The sequence below is a fragment of the Gorilla gorilla genome, chromosome 21 (assembly GCF_029281585.2).
Source record: "Gorilla gorilla gorilla isolate KB3781 chromosome 21, NHGRI_mGorGor1-v2.1_pri, whole genome shotgun sequence".
NCBI classification, from domain to species: domain Eukaryota; kingdom Metazoa; phylum Chordata; class Mammalia; order Primates; family Hominidae; genus Gorilla; species Gorilla gorilla.
Genome location: NC_073245.2, coordinates 19,553,009 through 19,576,026, shown reverse-complemented (window position 1 = coordinate 19,576,026; position 23,018 = coordinate 19,553,009). Strand labels below are relative to the sequence as shown.

The window sequence follows — 23,018 nt, the reverse complement described above, 5'->3', positions numbered from 1 at the left end:
TTTTTCATGTATGCATATATTTTATTCCCCACAAAGGTTTTGGATTTTAAGTACATACCAAACTTTGAAATGTTTCTCCCTGTGTACTGGTCAGCTTTAATAATGCTATATAACAAACAAGGCCAAAATCTCAGTGGCTTCATTACATACATTTATTTCTCATTTGCGAGTCAGCCATGGCTCAATAATATCTCAGTTGAGCTTGCCTGGTCTTGGCTTCAGACTGGAGATTGGGCTTGTGTCTGCCCTCATGCATCTCTCCTTCCAAGACCTAGGCTGAGGAAGTGTCATCTCCCTGAGAGAGAGATCTTTGTGACAAGTGACAGGAGCCCAAGGAAAAAGTGGAAACATACAATGCCTCCAAAAACTTCTGCCCTGAACTTGCCAACTGTCTCTTCCATCCATAGTCAAAGCAGGTCACATGGCCAAATCAAAGTCAATGGGGCAGGGAACTATCATCCACATGGCAAGTTTAAGGAGGGAACAAAAAAAAATTGAATAAAATTATCTAATTTACACACCCTGAAAATTTAACTTTTATCTTTTGCAGCTGGGATCTAGAGGAATAACTGAAAAGATGTTGCCCTGAGTGAATTAACAGTAGCTTTCTCCTGGTCTTCTGCTGGCAAGATATAAATGGCTGCCTCTTTTCTATTTATATTTCCCAGGTTTTGGCATCATGTTTGGGAAGAAAAAGAAAAAGATTGAAATATCTGGCCCATCCAACTTTGAACACAGGGTTCATACTGGGTTTGATCCACAAGAGCAGAAGTTTACCGGCCTTCCCCAGCAGTGGCACAGCCTGTTAGCAGATACGGCCAACAGGCCAAAGCCTATGGTGGACCCTTCATGCATCACACCCATCCAGCTGGCTCCTATGAAGGTATGGTGAGGGCTCCATCTTTGGCTGGGTTTAAGAATCATGCTCTTATTTAATGCACTGCATCAGCTTTATAAGCAAGCTATAAAATGCCTAAACCACATTTTTTTTAACATTCACAGATTATTCATAATTATTCTTTCATGATTATAATTTTCACCATTTCTTATAAATTGCAGCCCATGAAAAGGAACTTTGGCTTTAGATGTGATTTTTAAATAATCAGACACATAAAACGCGATCACAAAATAGGACATTTTTATTTCGACTTTAAATGGTGTTTTTGTTAGACTTTATACTGAAGCATATTATCCATCCACTCTGGTTAATATTAGCAGTAGCCTCTGACCAACATTAGACCACCTTTTGTTGTTTTCCATTTGCTCTCAAAATATTTAAACTTTTCTTTCATATAAAATTTACTACCAATAGATTTTAATAATGGTATTTATAAATATATATACATATGCATATTTAGGCATATACATATATATGTTTATATAATCAAATAAATATTTGTGTATATATACACACAAACATATATGCACATATTTATTTGTCTTTATAGCTTTCAAATTTGTCTTTATAGCCTAAGAAAGAGCTATTTCAAATAAAAGCAAGTAATTTGAGTCCTAGAATCAGATATAATTTATCTTAAATATGTAACTAGGAAATTTTTGGCAATAAATGCTCATAAAAGTAATTACATGTAAGCAGAAAGCAGACCCAAAAAAATTTCAGTTATGCCAAGTTACTACAAAGAAAATCCAGGGATTGCAGTTTTCTTCTGCTCTTCAGAATGATAAGAATTCTATAGACTAGCAGGCAATTGCCCAAAAGTTCTCTATGGGAGTTAAACATCATTGAAACTTATAATCATATTATCCAGTGGATCATTCCAGAGTTTCATAATCTATACAAAGCTTGAAGTTCAGATTCTTTCCTTGTTCATTATATTAGTAGACATCTCTGCTATTTGAATATGTTATTCTGTGTTAACATGAATACTGCATAAACTGTATTTAAATAATATGCAGAACAAAACTGAATACATTTTTAAAGGGATGCAAAGAAAGAGAACAGCTGATACATTATGGGAAATGCTTATGAAATATCACCTGACCTGACTAAATTAGAACTGTGATTCCATTGTTCATGCACAGTGCTGGTCATTCTATTCTGGTATTGAACATATGAGTCTGTTCTGCCCAAAGATCAATGCAGAGTCTTATAATTCTGCATTTTGTGAGTTTGATTTTCTGGTAGACTTTCAAAACTTTTCAAACCAACTAAAATGTTAAGTACATACACACACAAAAAATGGATAATTGAGAAGATAAAGCTTTGGGAACAAAAGGAGGCTGTCATTTTAAACAGATATCAATTGATATTTATTAGAAACTGACTAACCAACTCTACTAGTTTGCATGTGGCAATATCCTACTATTGAACATAATTTTGTCCCTAAGAGAAGGCTAGCACTTCACTAATGATCATATAATAAGGTGGACCATATCTTTAAAAAGTTGGGATTAGAAAAAAATCTGCTTGTTTAGTTTCATTATTTTTCTTATATCCCAAGTTTTTACAAAACCCAGAAAATGCATTGAGCAGTGTGCCCTGAAAGTCTTCTACTATTTATCACCATGGTGAAAGAAAAATTCTCACATGAAACTAAGACTTATTTTCTTACCCTGGAGTATCATTATCATTATCATTGGATAAGAAACATTCTAGATGGAAGCAGAGTCTTAAACATTCTCACACCAGTTAGAATGGTGATCATTAAAAAGTCAGGAAACAACAGGTGCTGGAGAGGATGTGGAGAAATAGGAACACTTTTACATTGTTGGTGGGACTGTAAACGAGTTCAACCATTGTGGAAGTCAGTGTGGTGATTCCTCAGGGATCTAGAACTAGAAATACCATTTGACCCAGCCATCCCATTACTGGGTGTATACCCAAAGTGAGAGGTGACAGCATGCTGGCAGTCCTCAGAGCCCTCGCTTGCTCTCGGCACCTCCCCTGCCTGGGCTCCCACTTTGGTGGCATTTGAGGAGCCCTTCAGCCCCCCCACTGCACTGTGGGAGCACCTTTCTGGGCTGGCCAAGGCTGGAGCCCACTCCCTCAGCTTGCAGGGAGGTGTGGAGGGAGAGGCACGAGCGAGAACCGGGGCTGCGTGTGGCACTTGCGGGCCAGCTGGAGTTCCGGGTGGGCGTGGGCTTGGTGGGCCCCGCACTCGGAGCAGCCAGCCAGCTCTGCTGGCCCCGGGCAACGGGGAACTTAGCACCTGGGCCGGTGGCTGCGGAGGGTGTACTGAGTCCCCCAGCAGTGACGGCCCACTGGCGCTGTGCTCGATTTCTCGCCGGGCCTTAGCTGCCTTCCCACGGGGCAGGGCTCCAGACCTGCAGCCCACCATGCCTGAGCCTCCCGCCCACTCCATGGGCTCCTGTGCGGCCCGGGCCTCCCTGACGAGCACCACCCCCTGCTCCACAGCGCCCAGTCCCATCGACCACCCAAGGGCTCAGGAATGCGAGCGCACCGCGCAGGACTGGCAGGCAGCTCCACCTGCAGCCCCGGTGTGGGATCCACTAGGTGAAGCCAGCTGGGCTTCTGAGTCTGGGGATTGTAAATACACCAATCAGCACCCTGTGTTTAGCTCAAGGTTTATGAGTGCACCAATCGACACTCTGTATCCAGCTGCTCTGGTGGGGCCTTGGAGAACCTTTATGTCTAGCTCAGGGATTGTAAATACACCAATCAGCACCCTGTGTTTAGCTCAAGGTTTGTGAGTGCACCAATCGACACTCTGTATCTAGCTGCTCTGGTGGGGCCTTGGAGAACCTTTATGTCTAGCTCAGGGATTGTAAATACACCAATCGGCACTCTGTATCTAGCTCAAGGTTTGTAAACACACCAATCAGCACCCTGTGTTTAGCTCAAGGTTTGTGAGTGCACCAGTCGACACTCTGTATCTAGCTGCTCTGGTGGGGCCTTGGAGAACCTGTGTGTCCAAACTCTGTATCTAAATAATCTGATGGGGACGTGGAGAACCTTTGTATCTAGCTCAGGGATTGTAAACGCACCAATCAGCGCCCTGACAAAAGAGGCTACTGGGCTCTACCAATCAGCAGGATGTGGGTGGGGCCAGATAAAAGAATAAAAGTAGGCTGCCCGAGCCAGCATTGGCAACCCGCTTGGGTCCCCTTCCACAGTGTGGAAGCTTTGTTCTTTTGCTCTTTGCAATAAATCTTGCTACTGCTCACTCTTTGGGTCCACACTGCTTTTATGAGCTGTAACACTCACCGTGAAGATCTGCAGCTTCACTCCTGAGCCCAGCGAGACCACGAGCCCACCGGGAGGAATGAACAACTCCAGACGTGCTGCTTTAAGAGCTGTAACAACTCACCGCGAAGGTCTGCAGCTTCACTCCTGAGCCAGCGAGACCACGAACCCACCAGAAGGAAGAAACTCTGAACACATCTGAACATCAGAAGAGACAGACTCCAGACGTGCCACTTTAAGAGCTGTAACACTCACCGCGAGGGTCCGCGGCTTCATTCTTGAAGTCAGTGAGACCAAGAACCCACCAATTCTGGACACAAAAGTATTATAAAACATGCTGCTATAAAGACACAAGCACACGTATGTTTATTGCGGCACTATTCACAATAGCAAAGACTTGGAACCAACCCAAATGTCCAACAATGATAGACTGGATCAAGAAAATGTGGCACATATACACCATGGAATACTATGCAGCCATAAAAAATGATGAGTTCATGTCCTTTGTAGGGACATGGATGAAGCTGGAAACCATCATTCTCAGCAAACTATCACAAGGACAAAAAACCAAACACCGAATGTTCTCACTCATAGGTGGGAAGTGAACAATGAGAACACATGGACACAGGAAGGGGAACATCACGCACCAGGGACTGTTGTGGGGTGGGGTGGGGTGGGGGAGGGGAGGGGGGAGGGGGGAGGGATAGCATTAGGAGATATACCTAGTGCTAAATGATGAGTTAATGGGTGCAGCACACCAACATGGCACATGTATACATATGTAACAAACCTGCACATTGTGCACATGTACCCTAAAACTTAAAGTATAATAAAAAATAATAATAAACATTCTAGCTGAAGACCCAGGACATGTGCCGTCTTGTTAGAGTGTATGCATTATTTGGTTAGGACAAAGTATCATTTACTTCACCACGGTTTTTCACTTGTCCACATCCTAGCAGGTCCTGTTTGAGAGCAAAGAAAGAGGCTTTCATCTTAGTGGTAACACATCATGTTCTGTGGATGTGGGACTTAGCAGAACCTTCTACCTAATTTCTTCCATCTCCTAGGTGGGCTGGCTTGTTATCCTTTCCTCTCAGTCCCACTGAGAGTTGGAGCAAGATTTCCTCACTTCTAAGCTGCTAAACCTTGTGCTTCTCTTACTCACTAGTATGGGCTTTCCAGCCCTTGTGCCAAATGCATGAGCATTCAGTCCATATGAAATGAAAAGACTAAAATATTAGTTATAGACACTTAAATGTTAACTGGGTGATGACTGGAAGATACATCTCAAGTATAGAGCAGGTTCTGGATTTCTGCAAATGAGACTTCAGGCACAATTGTGCCCCTGAGGGAAAAAAATAAAATAAAAACAGACAAGGAGCGACAAAAAGAAGATCCAGCTAGGTTGGATCTCACCCATAAAGAGTAAAGTTAATCAAATCCATTTAACTGAAGGACACCCAAAAAATCTACTACCTCATACTAACACTAAACTCCCATAAAGCAAATCCTATCTTTCTCCAAATATGAGTGTAAATATGTCTCCACATATGAGTTCAGTTAACACCACTGGCAGACAGTAGACAATATTGGTGGTCAAACTGAATCCTGTGACTACCAGACTCTTACAATAAGTAAAAATTAAAAGGTTTAAGGGGACAAACTATGTTATATAGTTTGTATGATCCCATTTTTTGGAAATGGCTTCTCTGGAAAAATCTTACAAGTCACCTAAGAATGACATATGATAAAGTATAGAGAATATATCTCGGAAGTCAAAAAAGTCCTTGAAATAAAAAGTAATGAATAAATGGACAGAAAAGACTGGATATAGTCATGCATGTTTAAAGCCATTTTGGCAAAATTATTTAAGTTAAATAGAACCAACCATTCTAGTTGGTTTGGTCAAAGTGTCCTTTAAATTGAGAAAGGAAAATGAGAAAAGAGATCATGACATAAAAACAGTCAACGGAGGAAGTGTGTCGCCCCTGATGTTGTGGAAAATGCCAGTTCTTCAGTACTTGTCAGCAAGCTTTGCCAAGCTAGTTCCGAGTGGAAATCCGCCATTGCCACCAACACTCTTCCTTGATTAGTTAGGATTTCAGCTGTTCCTGTTTAGAACCTCATGCTTACCCATTGTCACGCTTACCAGGACACACCTCTCCTCTGTGTAGACTTATTTAGGCCAGGGTTTCTCCAGCCATACAGTAGATCAGAATCACCTGAAGAGTTTGATAAAACACAGATTGCTGGGCTCCATTCTCAGGATTTCTGATTCTGGGATGGGGCCCAAGAATTTGCATTTCTAATAAGTTTCCAGGTGGTACTGATGCTGCTGGTCTGAGGACCACACTTTGAGAACTTTGATTTAAGTAGTATAAAAGAATGTATCCACATAAGGTATAATCAATGTGAGTTTACACCAGCCGGGATTTCCAAACTGTCAGAAATTTAACCAGAAGCCACAAGTTAGCTTGTACTTGTGTCAACAGTTTGTGTGCCCAAACTTTTGGGCTAGCCATGTAGGCTAGCCAAGATAACCTGAATACCCCAAGGGGGAGGTTCCCTTTAAAACATTTGGCAAATATCATTGAGAAACTCCTTTTATATCTAATGTCATTTCGTCCATGAGAACATCATAAGCAATATTACCAAAATCTGTGCTGAATTAGATGCATTATGTAAAGGGCAGGTTGAATGGTCGTATTTGTTTGTGATTGGCCAGTAATTCTCAAACTTAGACTTTCATAAGAATTTCCCTGGGGGCTTGTTATAGCTCAGATTCCCAAGCCCCACCCTAGGGATTCTGATTCAGTAGGTCTGGAGTGAGCCTGATAACTTGCATTTCTAACAAGCTCTCAGATGCTGCTGGTGGATAGATGTACTTTAAGAACGGCTGTTCTAGGTGGACTAAAGCCACAACATAATGATCACCCTTTCCCTTTGTTACAGCCTAGAAATCATTTGAAAATGCTAAAAAACAAAATACAGAGGATAATATTTAAAAGCTTTTGTAGCTTCTACCTAAAGTGAAAAAAAGCATATCTTAATATTTGCTTCATATTTCTTTTTAATTTTCAGGTAGAATTATACAAATAATATTAGATAGTTTTATTCGGCATATGTGAGTTTTATGAAATGATGTCATAATGTATATAATCTCTAACTTGCTTTTTTACTTAATAGTGTTTTGAGATTAATTCACACTGATGTGTAGAAAATGAATTTATTTAAAAATTACTCTAGCTTTTTTTTCAATTTATCCATTTCTCTACTGAGGGATATTGTCAAGTATTTGCTATTATAAATATTAATAATATTGTCATGGACATCTGTGTTCATGTCTTCTTGGGCCTATGGTGAAAAGTTTCTTGCAGTGGTTCTCAAAAGTGTGGTCTAAACCTATGGGGGGTTCCTCGGACTCTTTTAGGGAGTCTACAAAATTAAAGTTTGCTTTTTTTACTCTCGTTTCCTGTGTATACAATGGAGAAGCTACATTACATGTGATAATGTCATTGATTGATGGATGCTTAATGGATCACGTGCTTTATAGTCTTGTGTTTTAAATTTTCTTGGGTGGGCACGTGCCTGTAATCCAGCACTCTGGGAGGCCAAAGCAAGAGTGCTTGAGCTCAGGAGTTTGAGACCAGCCTGGGCAACATAGCAAAACCTTGTCTCCACTAAAAGTAATAATAAAAAAAAATTAGCCAGGCATGCTGGTGTACACCTGTCATCCCGGCTACTCTAGAGGCTGAGGTGGGAGGATCGTTTGAGCCTAGGTGGTCAAAGCTACAGTGAGCCACGACTGAACCACTGCACTCCAGCCTGGGTAACAGAGCAAGAACCTGTCTCAAGTAAATAAATGAGTTTATCAGTTTTAATATCTAATGCAGTGAATATTAATAGATATAATATAAACTAAGGTCTCTTTTAGGTCCTCAATAATTTTAAGAGGTTCCTGAGACAAAAAGTTTGAGAACCACTATCTTGGAACTTATATTAAATGTGATTATCTGTGGCTTCTGCAACTTGCCTTTTACACACTACTGACTTTTTTGTTGTTTTAAATGAAAATAGAGACTTTTGTCTTTTCCAGTTGGCCAGCAATCTTCTAATCTCTACAACCTTTTCAAAGATTATTGAATACAATATTCCATCCCTTTTCGTGTATACTATATAATTTCTCTAAACCGGCTGTTTTGAAGTTTTTTAAATTGTTAGATCCTTATTTACCATGTCTTTTCTAATTTAGCCTTCAAAGTCTTCCTAACAATCTTCTTTTTATCTTTTAAAGATTGAAGAGTCACAGAGCAGACCAATACAAAGCTGGCTCTGACTTAGTTTTGTTTGTCTTTGTAGTCTTCGGTATTTTACAATCTTTCAAAGCTGAGGTTCTGTCTCTTCCTTTTTATCGACTGCTGCTGAGTACTGCTTTAAAAACTTCTCTATTCACAAAAACAGGAAAAATCAAGAGAGGTAAATCTTTAGGTCTGGCCATCCCATTCTTGAAGACCACTGTTTTATTTTCTCTCCCATAGTAGTTTATGTTGAAAGCTCATCCAAAATTGAATCTAATTTAATTACTCTGAAATTCTCTACCTTTCTCTATTTTTGTGATGCTCAATTTTGCATTGTATTTAGAGCTATATCATTTTTCTTAGTTTTATTTCCATGGGATTCTCTCTTTCCTTTAATATTTTTAAAAATCTGCTTTCCCAAAATACAGGGCAACTATCTGACGTTTTCTAGCATTATTTCCCTTTGACCTAAGGTAACAGTTTTCCCCAAGGTTCCTTCTCAATTACACATAACTGATGTGGTCTTCCTTGTTGGTCAGAATTAAGCCAGAAGGAGTTATTTCTTTTAGTGCCTCCTTTACTTTCTGAGAGTTGTTGCCAAGCAGTTTAAACTGTTTCCAGATGTTTGCATGCTCCTAGCTGAGTGAAGCTCCCAGCAATTCTGAGAGCTGGGGCTGCCCCCTCATGACTTTTCTGGCTCCCTTAACAGGTCTCTTCTTAAAGCTCATAGATTAAGTTCCCCATTACTTTCCTATCCTCTTAAATCAGTGTTTTTTGTTTGTTTTTTTGTTTGTTTGTTTTTGCCTCTCCCTTCTTTTAGACCTGCTTCTGCTAAAATATACTGTTGAGCTAGAAGCATCTTTTTTGCAACATGAAGTCCAGTGCCTTCATGTTCACTGAGCTGGGTCACCCCTTTTCATTTCTAAGTTCTCATCTGGGTGAACATCAGGGCACTTCTAAGAGGTAACAATGGAGCCAGGAGAAGACCTTGGAAAGAGATATATTCAAAGGAAGGAGGAAGAACTAGTCCCAAGACCCTGTGGCAGGAACAAGCTTGAGTTTAAAGGAAAAACAGATCATCTGTTGGGTAGAGCAGAGCATGATGGGGAGAGGGGTGGGGGATATGGCCAGATGGACAAGTAGAGATTGGATGGCACGGGGCACTTTTGAAAGCCACAGTCAGGAGTTTGCTATTTTGTGAAGCCTCTGTGCATGAAGGACACAGGTCTCAGATCAAGAAATTGTCCTAATACAAAATGAATTGATTTATTTAAGGGTCAGACCCAATGTATAGTGTACCAAATATATTGATCTAATATGTAATCCTGCAGGTGTTAGAGGTGTGTTAGTCAAATGGTTGTGAACAGTTGGGATGCAGGAAGTTCTTCCAACTTAATGATTATCAGAAGACATTTAATAAAAATTCAAACCTTCTTAAAGAAGAAAGAGTGTATATGTTATAAAGACAGTTAATTTCATTGCAAAGTAAAAGCAATTATAAAATGAAACCCATTAGACAGATTACCTATGTTTTAAAACCTCTTGTCAAAAATGCCACTTCAGAAGAACTGCATTGAGTTCTTCAGAACCAAGGCCCTCAGCGGGAGGAGAGATTGCTGATCCTTTGTTAAAGTAGTTTATATTATTTTTATACTTGCAAAACCAGTGAGGACAATGGACTTGGACACTCACATTTCTCTTGGTGCCTGTTACTTCCTGGAATCCCTCCTTCCAGTGTCAGTATGCCTTTTCAGCCCTCCCACCGCCACAAAGACTGTGGAATAGAAACATCACACTGGCCCCCATTTTCTCATTTGCCTAAATTCAGGAGATGTGGGCAAGGTAATCTTGTTTCCAAATAAAAGAAGAAATCCAAAACCAAAGCTAGATTTATTATATTTCTTCATTTTTATGATCCCATCCAATCTGGAAACTTCAGCCAAGCAGTTTTTGATTATATTAATGTGGTTTTTTTTGATGTGCACCATGTCAACACACCATCTTTCCCCATAAATGTCTCTTTCTCACACCCTTTAAAAGTAACAAACTACATCAACCACTAATAAGAACCAACTTTGTTTACATCAGTGTTTTGCAGGGTTTTACATAAGCCACTTTAAGATTTTCTTAAACTTTGAACAAACTTAAGCTCACATGGCCTAGTTATTACTCTAAAAACAAAAGCTGATGTTTTCAGAGAAGGCAGTATCACCCCAGGGAATTTACCCCTGTGGGTACCCACCACTTCTTCTATTTGGAGGAGGGCCAATGTTAACCACACACCTCCAGGCCTCTTGGCAGGGCCATCCTGGTACCCAGTGTGACAGCTCTGTAATCACAAATGGGTGATGTCACATCTATCACACCTGCAGCTCCCTGGAACCAGCAGAGAATAACTGGAGATTCATGGTCCATGATCCTGGCATTTGGAAGACTGCTCCTAGGGTCCCAACTAAAATTGGGTCACTGAGACCTCATGAATGAATGCTCTCAGTTACTCCCCATCAAGGAGTAACTGTAATCTCCTGCCAAGGATTATTAGAAAATAATCCTTCTAAATCAAAAGAAAAAAGGCATGTGGCCCTCTGTGACTCCCACTCATGATTGGAACTTGAAAGATTTAATCTGCTGCCACCTCAAGACCAAGGTAAACACAAATTGAATGTACCATTTTAAAGCAATTGTCAGTTATAGGTTATATTGAAAAGTTATTTACCACCAATTGGTGGTTAGATCTATCCCTGAAGGCCTCTTCTCATGGTTCAAAATGCTGTTCCCAGCATTCCTTCAGTGGCTGTGTTCCCCTACTGTAACTCCTGGGAGGAAGTGATAGAGAAGAACCCACACAGGGACCGCATATACTGAGGGTTCCTGTGAGTACCTCCACTTGAGTGTTTTACCCCAACTCTACTCCCAGAGCAGAAGCTGATGTGAAGGCAATGCAGGTGTCGAATCTGTAGTAATCTCTAGTTTTTGTTGAAATCTCTTAGGCAACAGGCCTGACCAAAATCAAGAGTATCGTTACCAAATATCGGATGGTGTTTTACAGAGTAAAAAATGTTTAAGATTTATTCTTTTGTGGCACTTATAATAACAAATAGTTTTAACCCAGTTGTACAGATAAGTCTTGACTCAGTATGATTGATTAGTGCAAATTCACCCAATTTCTAAGTTGAACCCAGTTATTTATTTATTTATTTAGAGACAGGGTAATGGAGGGACACCCTGTCTCAAAAACTAAATAAATAAACTCAATTTTTCATTTTTCTCACCACAGTCTCATACAGGACTGAGTACTTCCCCATCCCTTGAATTTGCATGTGACTCGCATGGCCAATGGGGTGATGTGAGCAGACTTCTAATGGACAGCTAAGATTTCCCTCTGTGCTTATGCCAACATCATGAAAATATGCCTTAGATGACAGACTGCCTGCATCTCTGAAACTGGAAGCAGAGCCACCCAGCCCCAACCTCATTGTATGAACCTGAGTGTGGGTGGTTTGTTGTGCAACTTTATAGGACAACTGACTGATACTATCTTACTTAGCCCCATACCAGCCTTTTCAATTAGAGAGTAGTAACTCCATCTTTTGGGTAAGGAAAGCAAGTCTTAGAAAGTTTAAAGGATTTGTTGAAGATCCCACTTCTGTAACTGGAAAGGCCCAGGACTCAAACCTTATACCTATCTGACTCCAAGGCCTGGGCTTGTAATCACCACATCACTGTGCCTCCTGGTAATAAGTATGTTTGGGCATGAAAAACTGTTATATGCATAAACGATGCTAAGTCAGAAAACAAAATTGCTTCCTTCTTACCTTTTCACCTTGTAGATTGTTTAACTAAGACTCAGGTAGGCACAGTGTTTTTTCCTAAGACCACAGAGCACATTAGTAGCAGATATTGTTTCTGTGGGTAAGGAATGCTTTTGATTCGATCATGTAGAAATCCCAGATTTAGCCCATGAGCTCTCCCTTGAGAATCTGACAAGGACATCTTTATAAATACCTACCTGACTATGATTCCCTATCATTACTGCCATATGACTTTATTTTTTAGTTGTAGAGTACTCAGAGCCCTTTGCAGAGTCTTTCATTATGCATGTAATCCACGCAGTCTTCTCAAGTGAGTTAGGCAGAATATTTAAATAGGAAATGTCAATGAAATCATGCAACGAGAAGCAAATGAGTGAGCTTTCAAACGTGTGCCGCTCATTCCTTCTCCACTATGGCCTCGATGCTCCCTGAGCTCATCATATTTTAGGTCAAACAGCATACCCCCCAGATCACAAGCCTGTCTCCAGAACTGTGTTGGTTTCCCATAGAGTGACCCTCTCTAAACTCCTGAAAGCTGAACTTATCAAATAAGGACAGCTGTGCTTTGATAGCTGGGAAATTCTATATAATGTGAAATGATATTCTAGGGGACATCTTCTTTTCCCCAGCTCTTCTCTCCCAGCAGTGGTGACCTAACTGAAAATAATCCTTCTAAATCAAAAGAAGAAAGGCATGTGGCTCTCTGTGACTCCCACTCATGCTTGGAACTTGAAAGATTTAATTTTATCTCTCATTTAGCATCTTATAGAAATTGGGACACTAAGATGGCAGCTAGAGGCTGCTTTAGTGGAACTATCAAATCCTATCCTTTTTAGTGTTTTATTGTGTAATTTTAAGTGGAAGCATTATGCTGTCAACTTTATACTGATGATAAATCTATCACTTTAAAATCATTTCCAAGCAGCACATCACTATCTGATTGGATGCTACTACTGTTACCTGTAAGGTTGATGGCTGCCTAAGATGGTACCTGTCTAAGTGTTTGCTAGAATCACTGAATCCATCACCTGTTGAGAACCTTCATATCAGCTTTCTATTACTGCATGACAATTACCACTAAGTTAATGGCTTCAAAGAACACATATTTATTATCACAGTTTCTCTGAGTTCAGAGTCTAGGCGTGGCTTAACAGGATCTTCTTGCTCAAGGTTTCACAAGGCTGCAATTAGGGGGCCAGCTGGGCTTCATTCCCATCTGGAGGCTCAAATGGGGAAGAATCCACTTCCAAGCTTATTTAGTCAGAATTCTGTGGGCAGAATTCTTTTCTTTGCAGCTGCAGAATGCGTGACAGCTTGCTTCTTCAAGGCTAGCAGGAAAGCAAGAGCTAGTCTGCTTGGACTATATATATAATAATGTACTCACAGAAGTGATATCCCATCAGTGTTGCCATATAATGTAAGTTAACCATGAGAGTGACATTCCATCACCTTTGACATGTAACGACACAGAAGGGACAGCCTCTTACCTTTACCATATTCTATTGGTTAGAAGCAAGCCACAGATCCTGCCTACACTCGTGGAGAGGGGATAATCAAAGGCATGATCACCAGGAGGTGGGAATCATTGAGGGGTCACCCTAGGGTCTGTCTACCTGGTTCCCAATGTCACTCCCACATGCAAAATACATTCATCCCAGCCCAAGATCCCAAAGTCTCATCTCATTGCAGCATCATCTCAAAGTCCAAACTCTCATAATCTAAATTGTGGTTAGGTATTGATGGAGTGCTTGGGAGTAATCTATTAAATACAGCTGTTGGGGCACAATTCCTTTCCATCCATGGACCTGTGAAGCTAAAGAGACAAATTATATGCCCCCAGCCTGTCCAACATGTAATGGTGGGACAGCACAGGATAACCGGTGTAAAAATTCTGATTCAAAATGGGGGCAGGGTGAGGGCAAGTGAGTGGAAGGAAAAAGGGAATTACTGGTCCATGACTCTTCTGAAATCCAGCCAGGCAAATGTTAGGAGTTCCCTGATTACATTTCAAGGCATGGGAATGGCTCTCTGTGGCTTAGGCTCCTCCCTCAGGGTTCTTGGTTCTGCCCTTCTTTTTCATGAAAGGCAGCACATGTTTGCATCCTGAGTAGTTTTATCAGCATGCTTTCCACTGCTAGTAGAATTGGAAGGGTCTGAAAGCCTCCTTTATTTCATACTCTCTTTGTCCCTTTCAGGCCAAGTGGCCAGTATTCCTGATGAAACAATTTCTTAAGAACTTTGTAGAGTTTGTGTGGATTCACTGCAGTTCACTCCATTAGGTGATGCCATATCCACAGATATTTTAAAGATAAGCCTTCCTGTTCCTTGGCCTCCTTCTGAGATGACTGAGGGACAATGCCCATATGCTTCCTTGAGGTTATCTGGCTTGATTGAGAAGATCTGTAGGGCAGACCCTTAATTTCTTAAAAGACCCCTTCGTGTAACTGCATAGTTTTGTCTTTTGATCTTTGTAAGTTTCTAACAAGAGCTGTACAGTCACACTCAGACTTTTCCCTAGTGCATGCTTTCCTGAGAGTGAACCTCTTCATTTTAGCATCTGTGCCATCTAGAGATCATCGGAATTTTTTACATCATCAGATTCTGATTCTGTTTTTTAAGAAAAATTGTCCTCCCAATTTTCCTCTTTCCTCACACATTTTACTACAAGCAGAAAGAAGAAACCAGAGGGTTCCTTCAACACTTTTCTTGGAAATCTTTATACAGCCAAGTATCACTTTCAATTCTGCTTTCCACACAACCTCAGGAGACTATTTCACCGAACTTCACATTACAAAAGATTCTCCCTTCTCCTTCCTTCAGTTTCCAATGAGTGTTCCTCACTTCTGAGCCTTCACCATCAGCATCCTCAATGTCCAGTTTTCTGCTCTGAGTCTGTTCATGTCATTTAGGCTTTTTCTACCATGTTCCTCAAAATTCCCCCAGCCTTCACCCACCTGGTTACAAAACCCCTTCCACATTGTTATGGATTGAACTGTGTCCCTCCCAAACTTTATACATTGAGATGCTAATCCCCAATGTGACATTGTTTAAAGATATGGACTTTAAGAAGTAATTAAGGCTATGTGAGGTCACAAGGGTAGGACCCTAATCTAATAGGGCTGGTGCCTTTATAAAAAAAAGGAAGAGCTCGGTCATGGTGGCTCACACCTGTAATCCCAGTGCTTTGAGAGGCCAAGGCAGGAGGATCACTTGAGTCCAGGAGTTCAAGACCAGGCTGAACAACATAGCAAGACCCTGTGTGTATTTTTTAAATATTTCAAAAAAAAGAGGAGGAGGAAGAGACACCAGAGGTGCCCACCCAGAGAAAAGGCTATGTGAGGATACAGGTAAGAAGGCAGCCACCCCAGTCTGTGTTATTTTGTTATAGCAGCCCAAGCAAACTAACACTCATGTTTTTAGGTATTTGCTATAGCAGTTCCCCACTTCCAGGTATCAAAAGCTATACTAGTTTTCTATTGCTATGTAACAAATTACCATAAATATAACAGCTGAAAACAACACACATTTGTTAGTATCCTTGCAGTTTCTATGGGTCAGGAGTCTGGCACAGCTTCACTGACTCCTCAGGTCTCAGAGGCCGAAATTCAGATGTCAGCTGGGCTACATTCCCCACTGCCTTCCCATCCAGAGGCTTGACAGGGCAAGAATCCACTTCGCAAAATTCATTTCCTTACAGTTCTGAGGGAATGGGGGTACTGAGGCCAGAAAGGAGAAGAAGCCTGGTTTGTTGATGAACAGGCAACCCCATAGGCAAGCCGACTCAGTTGTGCCAGGGATGCTCTGAGACCACGTGGAGCACACCTCACAAGTGGCCCAGCCAGGAGCAAGGAAGTTGGGACATCTACCCACCAACTCCAAGCTTTCTTGGTTGTGCGTTGCTCCCAGGAGTTAATTTCCTGGCAACTCCACAAACAGCCAGAGGACACCTTGTGGTAGAGAGACTCAGGGAACCTTCAGCATGGATAGGAAATTTCTGCAGGTGGCCTCTGGGATGGACTGAGGGGATAAAGGCACAGCACCGGTGGCAACTGCTATCAGTAAAATATCAGCTTTCATTTCCTTAACAGATGTTTATTGTGCACCTACTATGTTCTGAGAGAAAAAACAACAGTATTTGGTCTTCACCTCCACAGAGTGCACAGTCTAGTGAGGGAGAAAGAATTGTAAAGACAAATGAAAACATAATGTTATAACAGAAGTATAAATATTTTGTTATGAAAGCTATGAGAACAAAATGACTATACTTCCTAGAAAATTTGGAGATGTAACTTTGGATTTTATGGAAGAGTATAGTCTTATATTCATACCTAATGAATGAATACCCCTATGTAAACAAATAGTAACTTTACAAAGAGGCAGTGACAATGTATTGCTTAAGAGCCCTCTGGAGCCAAACCATCCAAGATAAATTAAAAAATCTTGATTCTTCATATTCCAGCTATACGACCTAGTGCAAGTTACTTAACCTCTGTGAGCTTCTGTTTCCTCATCTGTTAAAAGTGGATATAACAGTACTACCTCATAGGGCTGGAGTAAGGATTGAATAGCTTAATACATTAATACATTAGCAGTCAAGAAATAAAAAATGAATCAAACCAAATGGTCACATGTACAAAATATAATGAAAATTCCCTTTTTTAAGAAGAGAACAATATTTTGAGTTTTTCTCTCTCAATTAATAAAACAACAATTATACATGTATGTCTTCATCATTTTAGGAATACCATTTGGAATAATTTATATGTAACTCTCTAAACCGTACAAGTGTGAGTTCTCAGAGTTCTTATAAATTTGAATGGAAAGGCCAGGCGCAATGGCTCATGCCTATAATCCCAGCACTTTGGGAGGCAGAGGCAGGAGGATCACTTGAGGTCTGGAGTTCGAGACCAGCCTGGCCAACATGGTAAAACCCTGTCTCTACTAAATTTACAAAAATTAGCCTGGTGTGGTGGTGGGCACCTGTAACCCCAGCTACTCAGGAGGCTGAGGCAGGAGAATCACTTGAACCCGGGAGGCGGAGGTTGCAGTAAGCAGAGATCGTGCCACTGCACTCCAGCCTGAGTGACAGAGCGAGACTCCATTTAAAAAAAAAAAAGAAAAGGAAAGGAAAAGAAAAAACATTGAATGGAAAAATACCGCAGGTCTCTTTCACTTGTGGGTGAATTCAAGTGTGAGGTTTCTAAGGGCAGGCTTCCAGTGGTATCTTTCACCTGAAACCTGCAGGCTGCTGCAGTGCTGCAGGCCATTGCTCCTACCATGAAGCAGGAGGCAGAGCAATGACTACTTGCAGCAGCATCTGACATTAGCAGCCCTCACCTCCCGCCTCATGGGTCAGCAGCATCTTTGCAGGACATGTGAGCTGTGAGGCTGGAAACCTCATTGGCTGGAAACCCCAAGCCAAGTTCACTTTCTAAAGTTGTAGGGGTGGGGAAAAGGAGCACTTTTTAAACAACACTAAGGAGAGGTGCATGAGGAAATAGCTTTCTTCAAATCTACATGTCCTAAAGCCAGATCCCACTTAGCTTAGAGCAGAAAGCTGGAGAAACAGCTGAATGTGATAAACCTCTAGAAATGAAACCCTGTGGTATGTTTAGCAGATATTTTTATCTATAGAAGAAAATGTGCTTCCTTTGACAGTTATTTCTAAAAACCTTTCATTTTTATGTTTTTACCACTTGAGAGCACTAAGTATTCATCATAGGCAGCTTAGCAAAATTAGAAAACTATGGAGAAAAAAATAAAGACCTGTCATTTTTTTTGAATTTTGAATTTTGGTGTATTTTTTACACCATTTTAACACAGACACATGTGCGTACACATACACGGAAAAGTGAGATTGTTGACTGTATTTACACAGTTTTGATTTCATTTTTTCACCAAATTTCAGGGGTTACGAAAGTTTCTTGGTTCTCAGTAACTTGTCACAGCACCTCCTAGAAAAATAAATAAATAAAAATAAAAGCCATTCCATTTATTAGGTAATTCAGTCCAAACTGTAAGTATGGCATAACAACAAATACATGTAAATTGAAATTTGCAAAATACTTATATTTCATTCTGAAACACTGGTGAAATGTGCAGGCCTGCTGGACACCGCCTCACTTCTCCAACCTTGGAACCAGGTTGGATACCACACCCTCACCCTCATTTCCTGTTCCACATTGATTTTCACACAGGACTTTTTGTTTGTTTGTTTTTGGTCATGGCAACTGCCAGATACACTGCTTTACATTTGATGTCATCAAAATACATGTAGTGTAATCTAATGGTGAAAGATGCACTAGTAATTTAGAGAAGGTATCTGACAAGTTAAATATTGTTGTTTCCTTCAAAATTTTAAAATAGCCTGCCACAGCATTGTAAGTTCGCAGCAGTTAGTTCCCTGGGGTACCTTGGCATATGGTTTGGGAACTATGAACTTAGTCTCATTACACTGACAGCAAGATTATTTTTATTATTTTTCTTTTTTTTCTTTTTCTGTTTTTGTTTGTTTTGGATATGCAATATTATTTTTAGTGGCCACATTAGAATTCTACAGATGTGTCATAATTTTAACACCCTCTTATTGTTGGAAATTTATGTTGATTGTTAGTTTATTTTTATTGATAATTTCATTGTCTTCAAACGGGTAAGAAACTCCATTGTTTTATGTAAAGGTCGAGTCTTTGAATCCACAATTACTACCTATAGTTATTTGGCCTATTTATATTCTTACCTTGCAGTTTCAGTGAGCCCAATTAGCTGGTGGCACCTGCAGTCCTGAATGCTATGATTTTTCACCTTCCAAATCCTATGATCTTCATGGTTTTGTCACTGATTTGATTTTGGAAACAATGAGCCTAAAACATGAAACTATTTTTTAACCCATCAGCTGTGCTTCAGATTTTCAAGTTAATGAATAAAAATAAAGCCAAGGAATTGACAAGCCTATAAATTGTCAGCAACCAGCAAACCTAGGAGAACACAGGGAAGGAATGAAGACAGAGCCAGGCACAGTGGCATGCACCTGTAGTTCCAGCTACTGGGGAGTCTGAGGCAGGAGGATCATTTGAGCTCAGGAGTTCAAGGCTGCAGTGAGCTAGGATGGTGCCTGTGAATAGCCACTGTACTCTAGCCTGAGAAACATAGCAAGACCTTCTCCGTAAGAAAAAGAAAAGAAAAAAATATGAAGACAAATAAAAATCATTGTGAAATTCAAAAAAGTCTTACTTTTGGTAACTTCACACCAAAAACCTGTGCACAGCACTATGTCCTACATCATCCGTGGGCGTGGTGCAGCAAGGGAAGATGTGAGGGGACTACCCAGCATGGCGCATAGCTTCTTGGCACAGCGTTGTAGAAAGTGGCTCATATTTGAAGTTAGCTCTTCAATTAAGGGTAGATCCTCAATGGATTATTCTTCCATTAGCTTTAAACTAGCATGAATCAAGTCAAATGAGAGGGTGTCCGGGCAGAGAGGGAGAACATCAGGATGAAGGAGTTATCAAATATAAGGAGATGGTGTTGAAGCTAGAGCTTATGAAGGTGGTGGAGGTCATTGATGGTGGAGGAGGAAGTGGTTTGGAGGTGATGGAGGTGGTTAAAGGTGGTGGAAGCTGTGGAGACAGTGATGTCAGTGGAGATGGCTGGTGGATGTGGTGGTGGCAGTGGTGGTACTGGTAGTAATAATACTTTGTTAACCTTCATGAATGGCTACTCGTAGATGTAAATGGCCCGCATCTATTTTATGCCCAGTTATAAAGTTCTGTTGCCCACAAACCAATGTGAAGAATCCTTGCTTAATTGCTTATAACAGATTCGTAATTTGTTTGTTTGTTTCTGTGAGATGCGAACTCACTTTGGGATGTAGGACTGGGGCTCATGGTTAGTAACATATTTGAATACACATTACCCCATCTAAGCCCCTGTGAGGTAGGTATTATCCTTCTTTTACAGACTGGATGATTTGAGGCTCAGAGAACCCGAAGGACTCGCCAACAGTCACACAACTCTCAAATAGCAGAGCTGAGGCGTGCTCCACCCAGCTCAGGAGACTCCAGAGCCAGGGCCTTTCCACAAAGCACAGAGCTGTGTTTGAGATCGCTGTGACTTGTCAAGGGTATAATGGGAACACTAGCACATTATAAGACAGAGAGGTAAGGAGAAAACATGAACCTTAATTTCAAGAAAACAGATAAGTTGGAAGAAATTCTGTTACTTTTATAATATTTCTACCCCATCCTGGACATGGCATAAAAATCTTTCTAGAAGCACCTTCCAAGTGTTCAAATTCTACTCTTTTCTAAGGTATTCACCATATCCATACCTTTTTTAGGTATTCAACATTCAATTTGTTCAGCATTATTGAATACCCGTCATGGGCTAGGCATGATGTCAGTGCTTGCTGAGATGTGAAATTGAGTATGTCAGTGACTGAGATATTGATAACCAAGACAGGCTAAAATTTCTATAGGACTGGACAAAAGTTGCATTTTCTGATACAGTTCTCCTATGCCTTATTTTTATAGCAAAAACTCTTTCTGCCAAATTTTGAGAGAAGTATGTTTAAGTATCTCTCTAGAATTGTGATTTTCCTGTGTTTTTCTTACAATATTTTATTGTCTAATATTGGACCTCGTATTCAGCATTGGGTTAAAATTGTCTTGACTACAAGACATACCATGACCCTAAAGTGGGATTGTTGGAGCATAAAGCATATGTACCATTGAATTTAGTAAGTACTGACAGATGGCTCTCCAGAATGACGGTACCAGTGTACTCCCCACCAGTAAAGCACAAGGTTGCACACCTTACATTCTCACCATGCCCTGGTATTATAAACTGAATATTTGCAGGTCTAAGGAGGATTTCATTGTGGTTTTTATTTCCTCTCTTTTCACTATTGTGTTTGAGCTTCTCTTCGTATCTTGTTAACTGTTGGACCATTCATTTGGTGAATTGCGTATTCAAATCCTTTGTCAACTTTCCTGTTCTTTTGCGAGAATTCTTGCATTAGTAAGAGTTTCTTTAATGCATTCAACTTTAAATGCCCCCTTGTCTTATACTTTCAAACCTGATTTCTTTTTGTTTGTACCTATCTTAGTCTAATACTGTACTTTTATTTGGGTATCTGTAAGCATTGTCTTATAAACAGCATATAGTTGTTTCGTTTTATGTTGTTTTGTCTTTATTCAGTCTGACATTTATTGGAATTTGGTACAATAATTTGGTACATTTATATTTAGTATCATAACTCATCTACTTGATTTCATTTCTTCCCTATTACTTAATGCTTTATTTAATGTACATTTTTATTTTCTCCTCTTCGTTATTTCTTGCTGATTTGATCATGTTGCTTTTCATTCTGTTCCTCTCCTTTATTAACTTGGAGTTTCCACTTTTCCATTCCACTAATGGATTCTCCACTTTCTGTGCTCTTGTGATCAGATACCTTCCTTTTTTACTATATTTTTCAACAAACTCCCAACTCACTCCCCCAATAATATTGACTGTATCTCTCCTCACAAAATGCAATATGTCCTCCTTATTTCTCATTCCAATAAGATGAGACAATTAGAAAAATGTCTTCCATTCCTCTTCTTCCCTTTCTCCACTCCTTGTGACACAGAGACTTTGAAATACTTTTATTTCCCTAACTCCTAGATGTTGACGGACTCATTTTATACATACAGCACTAAACTATTATTAGAATTTTCTGCACATTGTGTTTTAAGAGCCCTTATTTAGCAATTTTATAACACATCATTCCTAGACAGTCTTACTTATCCATTCAGAATTAATTCAATAAAGAGAGAGAAACATAGAGAGAGATACAGACTGAGTGCACACCAGGTGTGTTGCTTAACACAGCAGTCCCCACCCTTTTTGGCACCAGGGACTGGTTTTGTGGAAGACAGTTTTTTCCACAGACAGGGGTGCGGATGGTTTCAGGATGGAAGTGTTCCACCTCAGATGATCAGGCATTAGATTCTCATAAGGAGCACACAACCTAGATCCCTCACATGCTTGGTTCACCATAGGGTTTGCAACCCTATGAGAATCTAATGTCGCTGCTGATCTGACAAGAGGCAGAGCTCAGCTGGTAATGCTCACCGGCCCACCACTCACCTCCTGCTGTGTGCCCTGCTTCCCAACAGTCAACAGACACTCCGGGTATGGGTCCATGACCCGCGGGTTGGACACCCCTGAATTAACTGAATTCACAGGTTTCCCCCTTCTCCTCATGTTTACTTCATCTTGAGGTCAATGTCTAGATTAGCACTATTCTGTAGAACTTTTTGTGATCATGTAAATGTCCACTAGGGTACCTACCAGACACATGGAGATATGGAGCTCTGGAAATATGTTGAGGATGACTCAGAATTGAATTTTTGATTTGATTTTATTTTAATTAATTTTAATTTAAATAGTCACATGTGTCTAGTGGGTACCATATTGAAAGGGAAGATCTAGATCATCTGTTATTTGGATAAAGTCTTGACTAGCATTACCTCTAAAATGGTTAAAGATAACTGTAATATATGATCATGTTTTGCTTTCTTAAGTCTAACATATAATCACGTATATATTTGGTTTGGGTTTTGCTAATGAGTGAATTATATCGTGGTTGAGTATAGACTTCCCAGTCCTTTCCTCTCAGGTTGGGCTTGCTAAAAGCAGAACCTCAGACGGGGATTCTTCTGCAAGTGACTTACTGAGGGAGATGTCTCAGGAGGCACC

At 40.4% G+C, this 23,018-nt stretch overlaps 1 protein-coding gene across 2 annotated transcripts in view; it reads left to right on the top strand.

Annotated features, from left to right (window-relative positions):
* Nucleotides 1–23,018, top strand: part of PAK5 (p21 (RAC1) activated kinase 5) — a 308,227-nt gene that overhangs the window by 200,669 nt on the left and 84,540 nt on the right. For both annotated transcript variants that reach the window (XM_019017569.3, XM_055372365.1), the window contains one exon: nt 669–883. In XM_019017569.3, coding sequence (XP_018873114.2) covers nt 680–883 — 204 coding nt within the window. In that variant the 5' untranslated portion in view covers nt 669–679. The remainder of the gene's footprint in view (nt 1–668; nt 884–23,018) is intronic.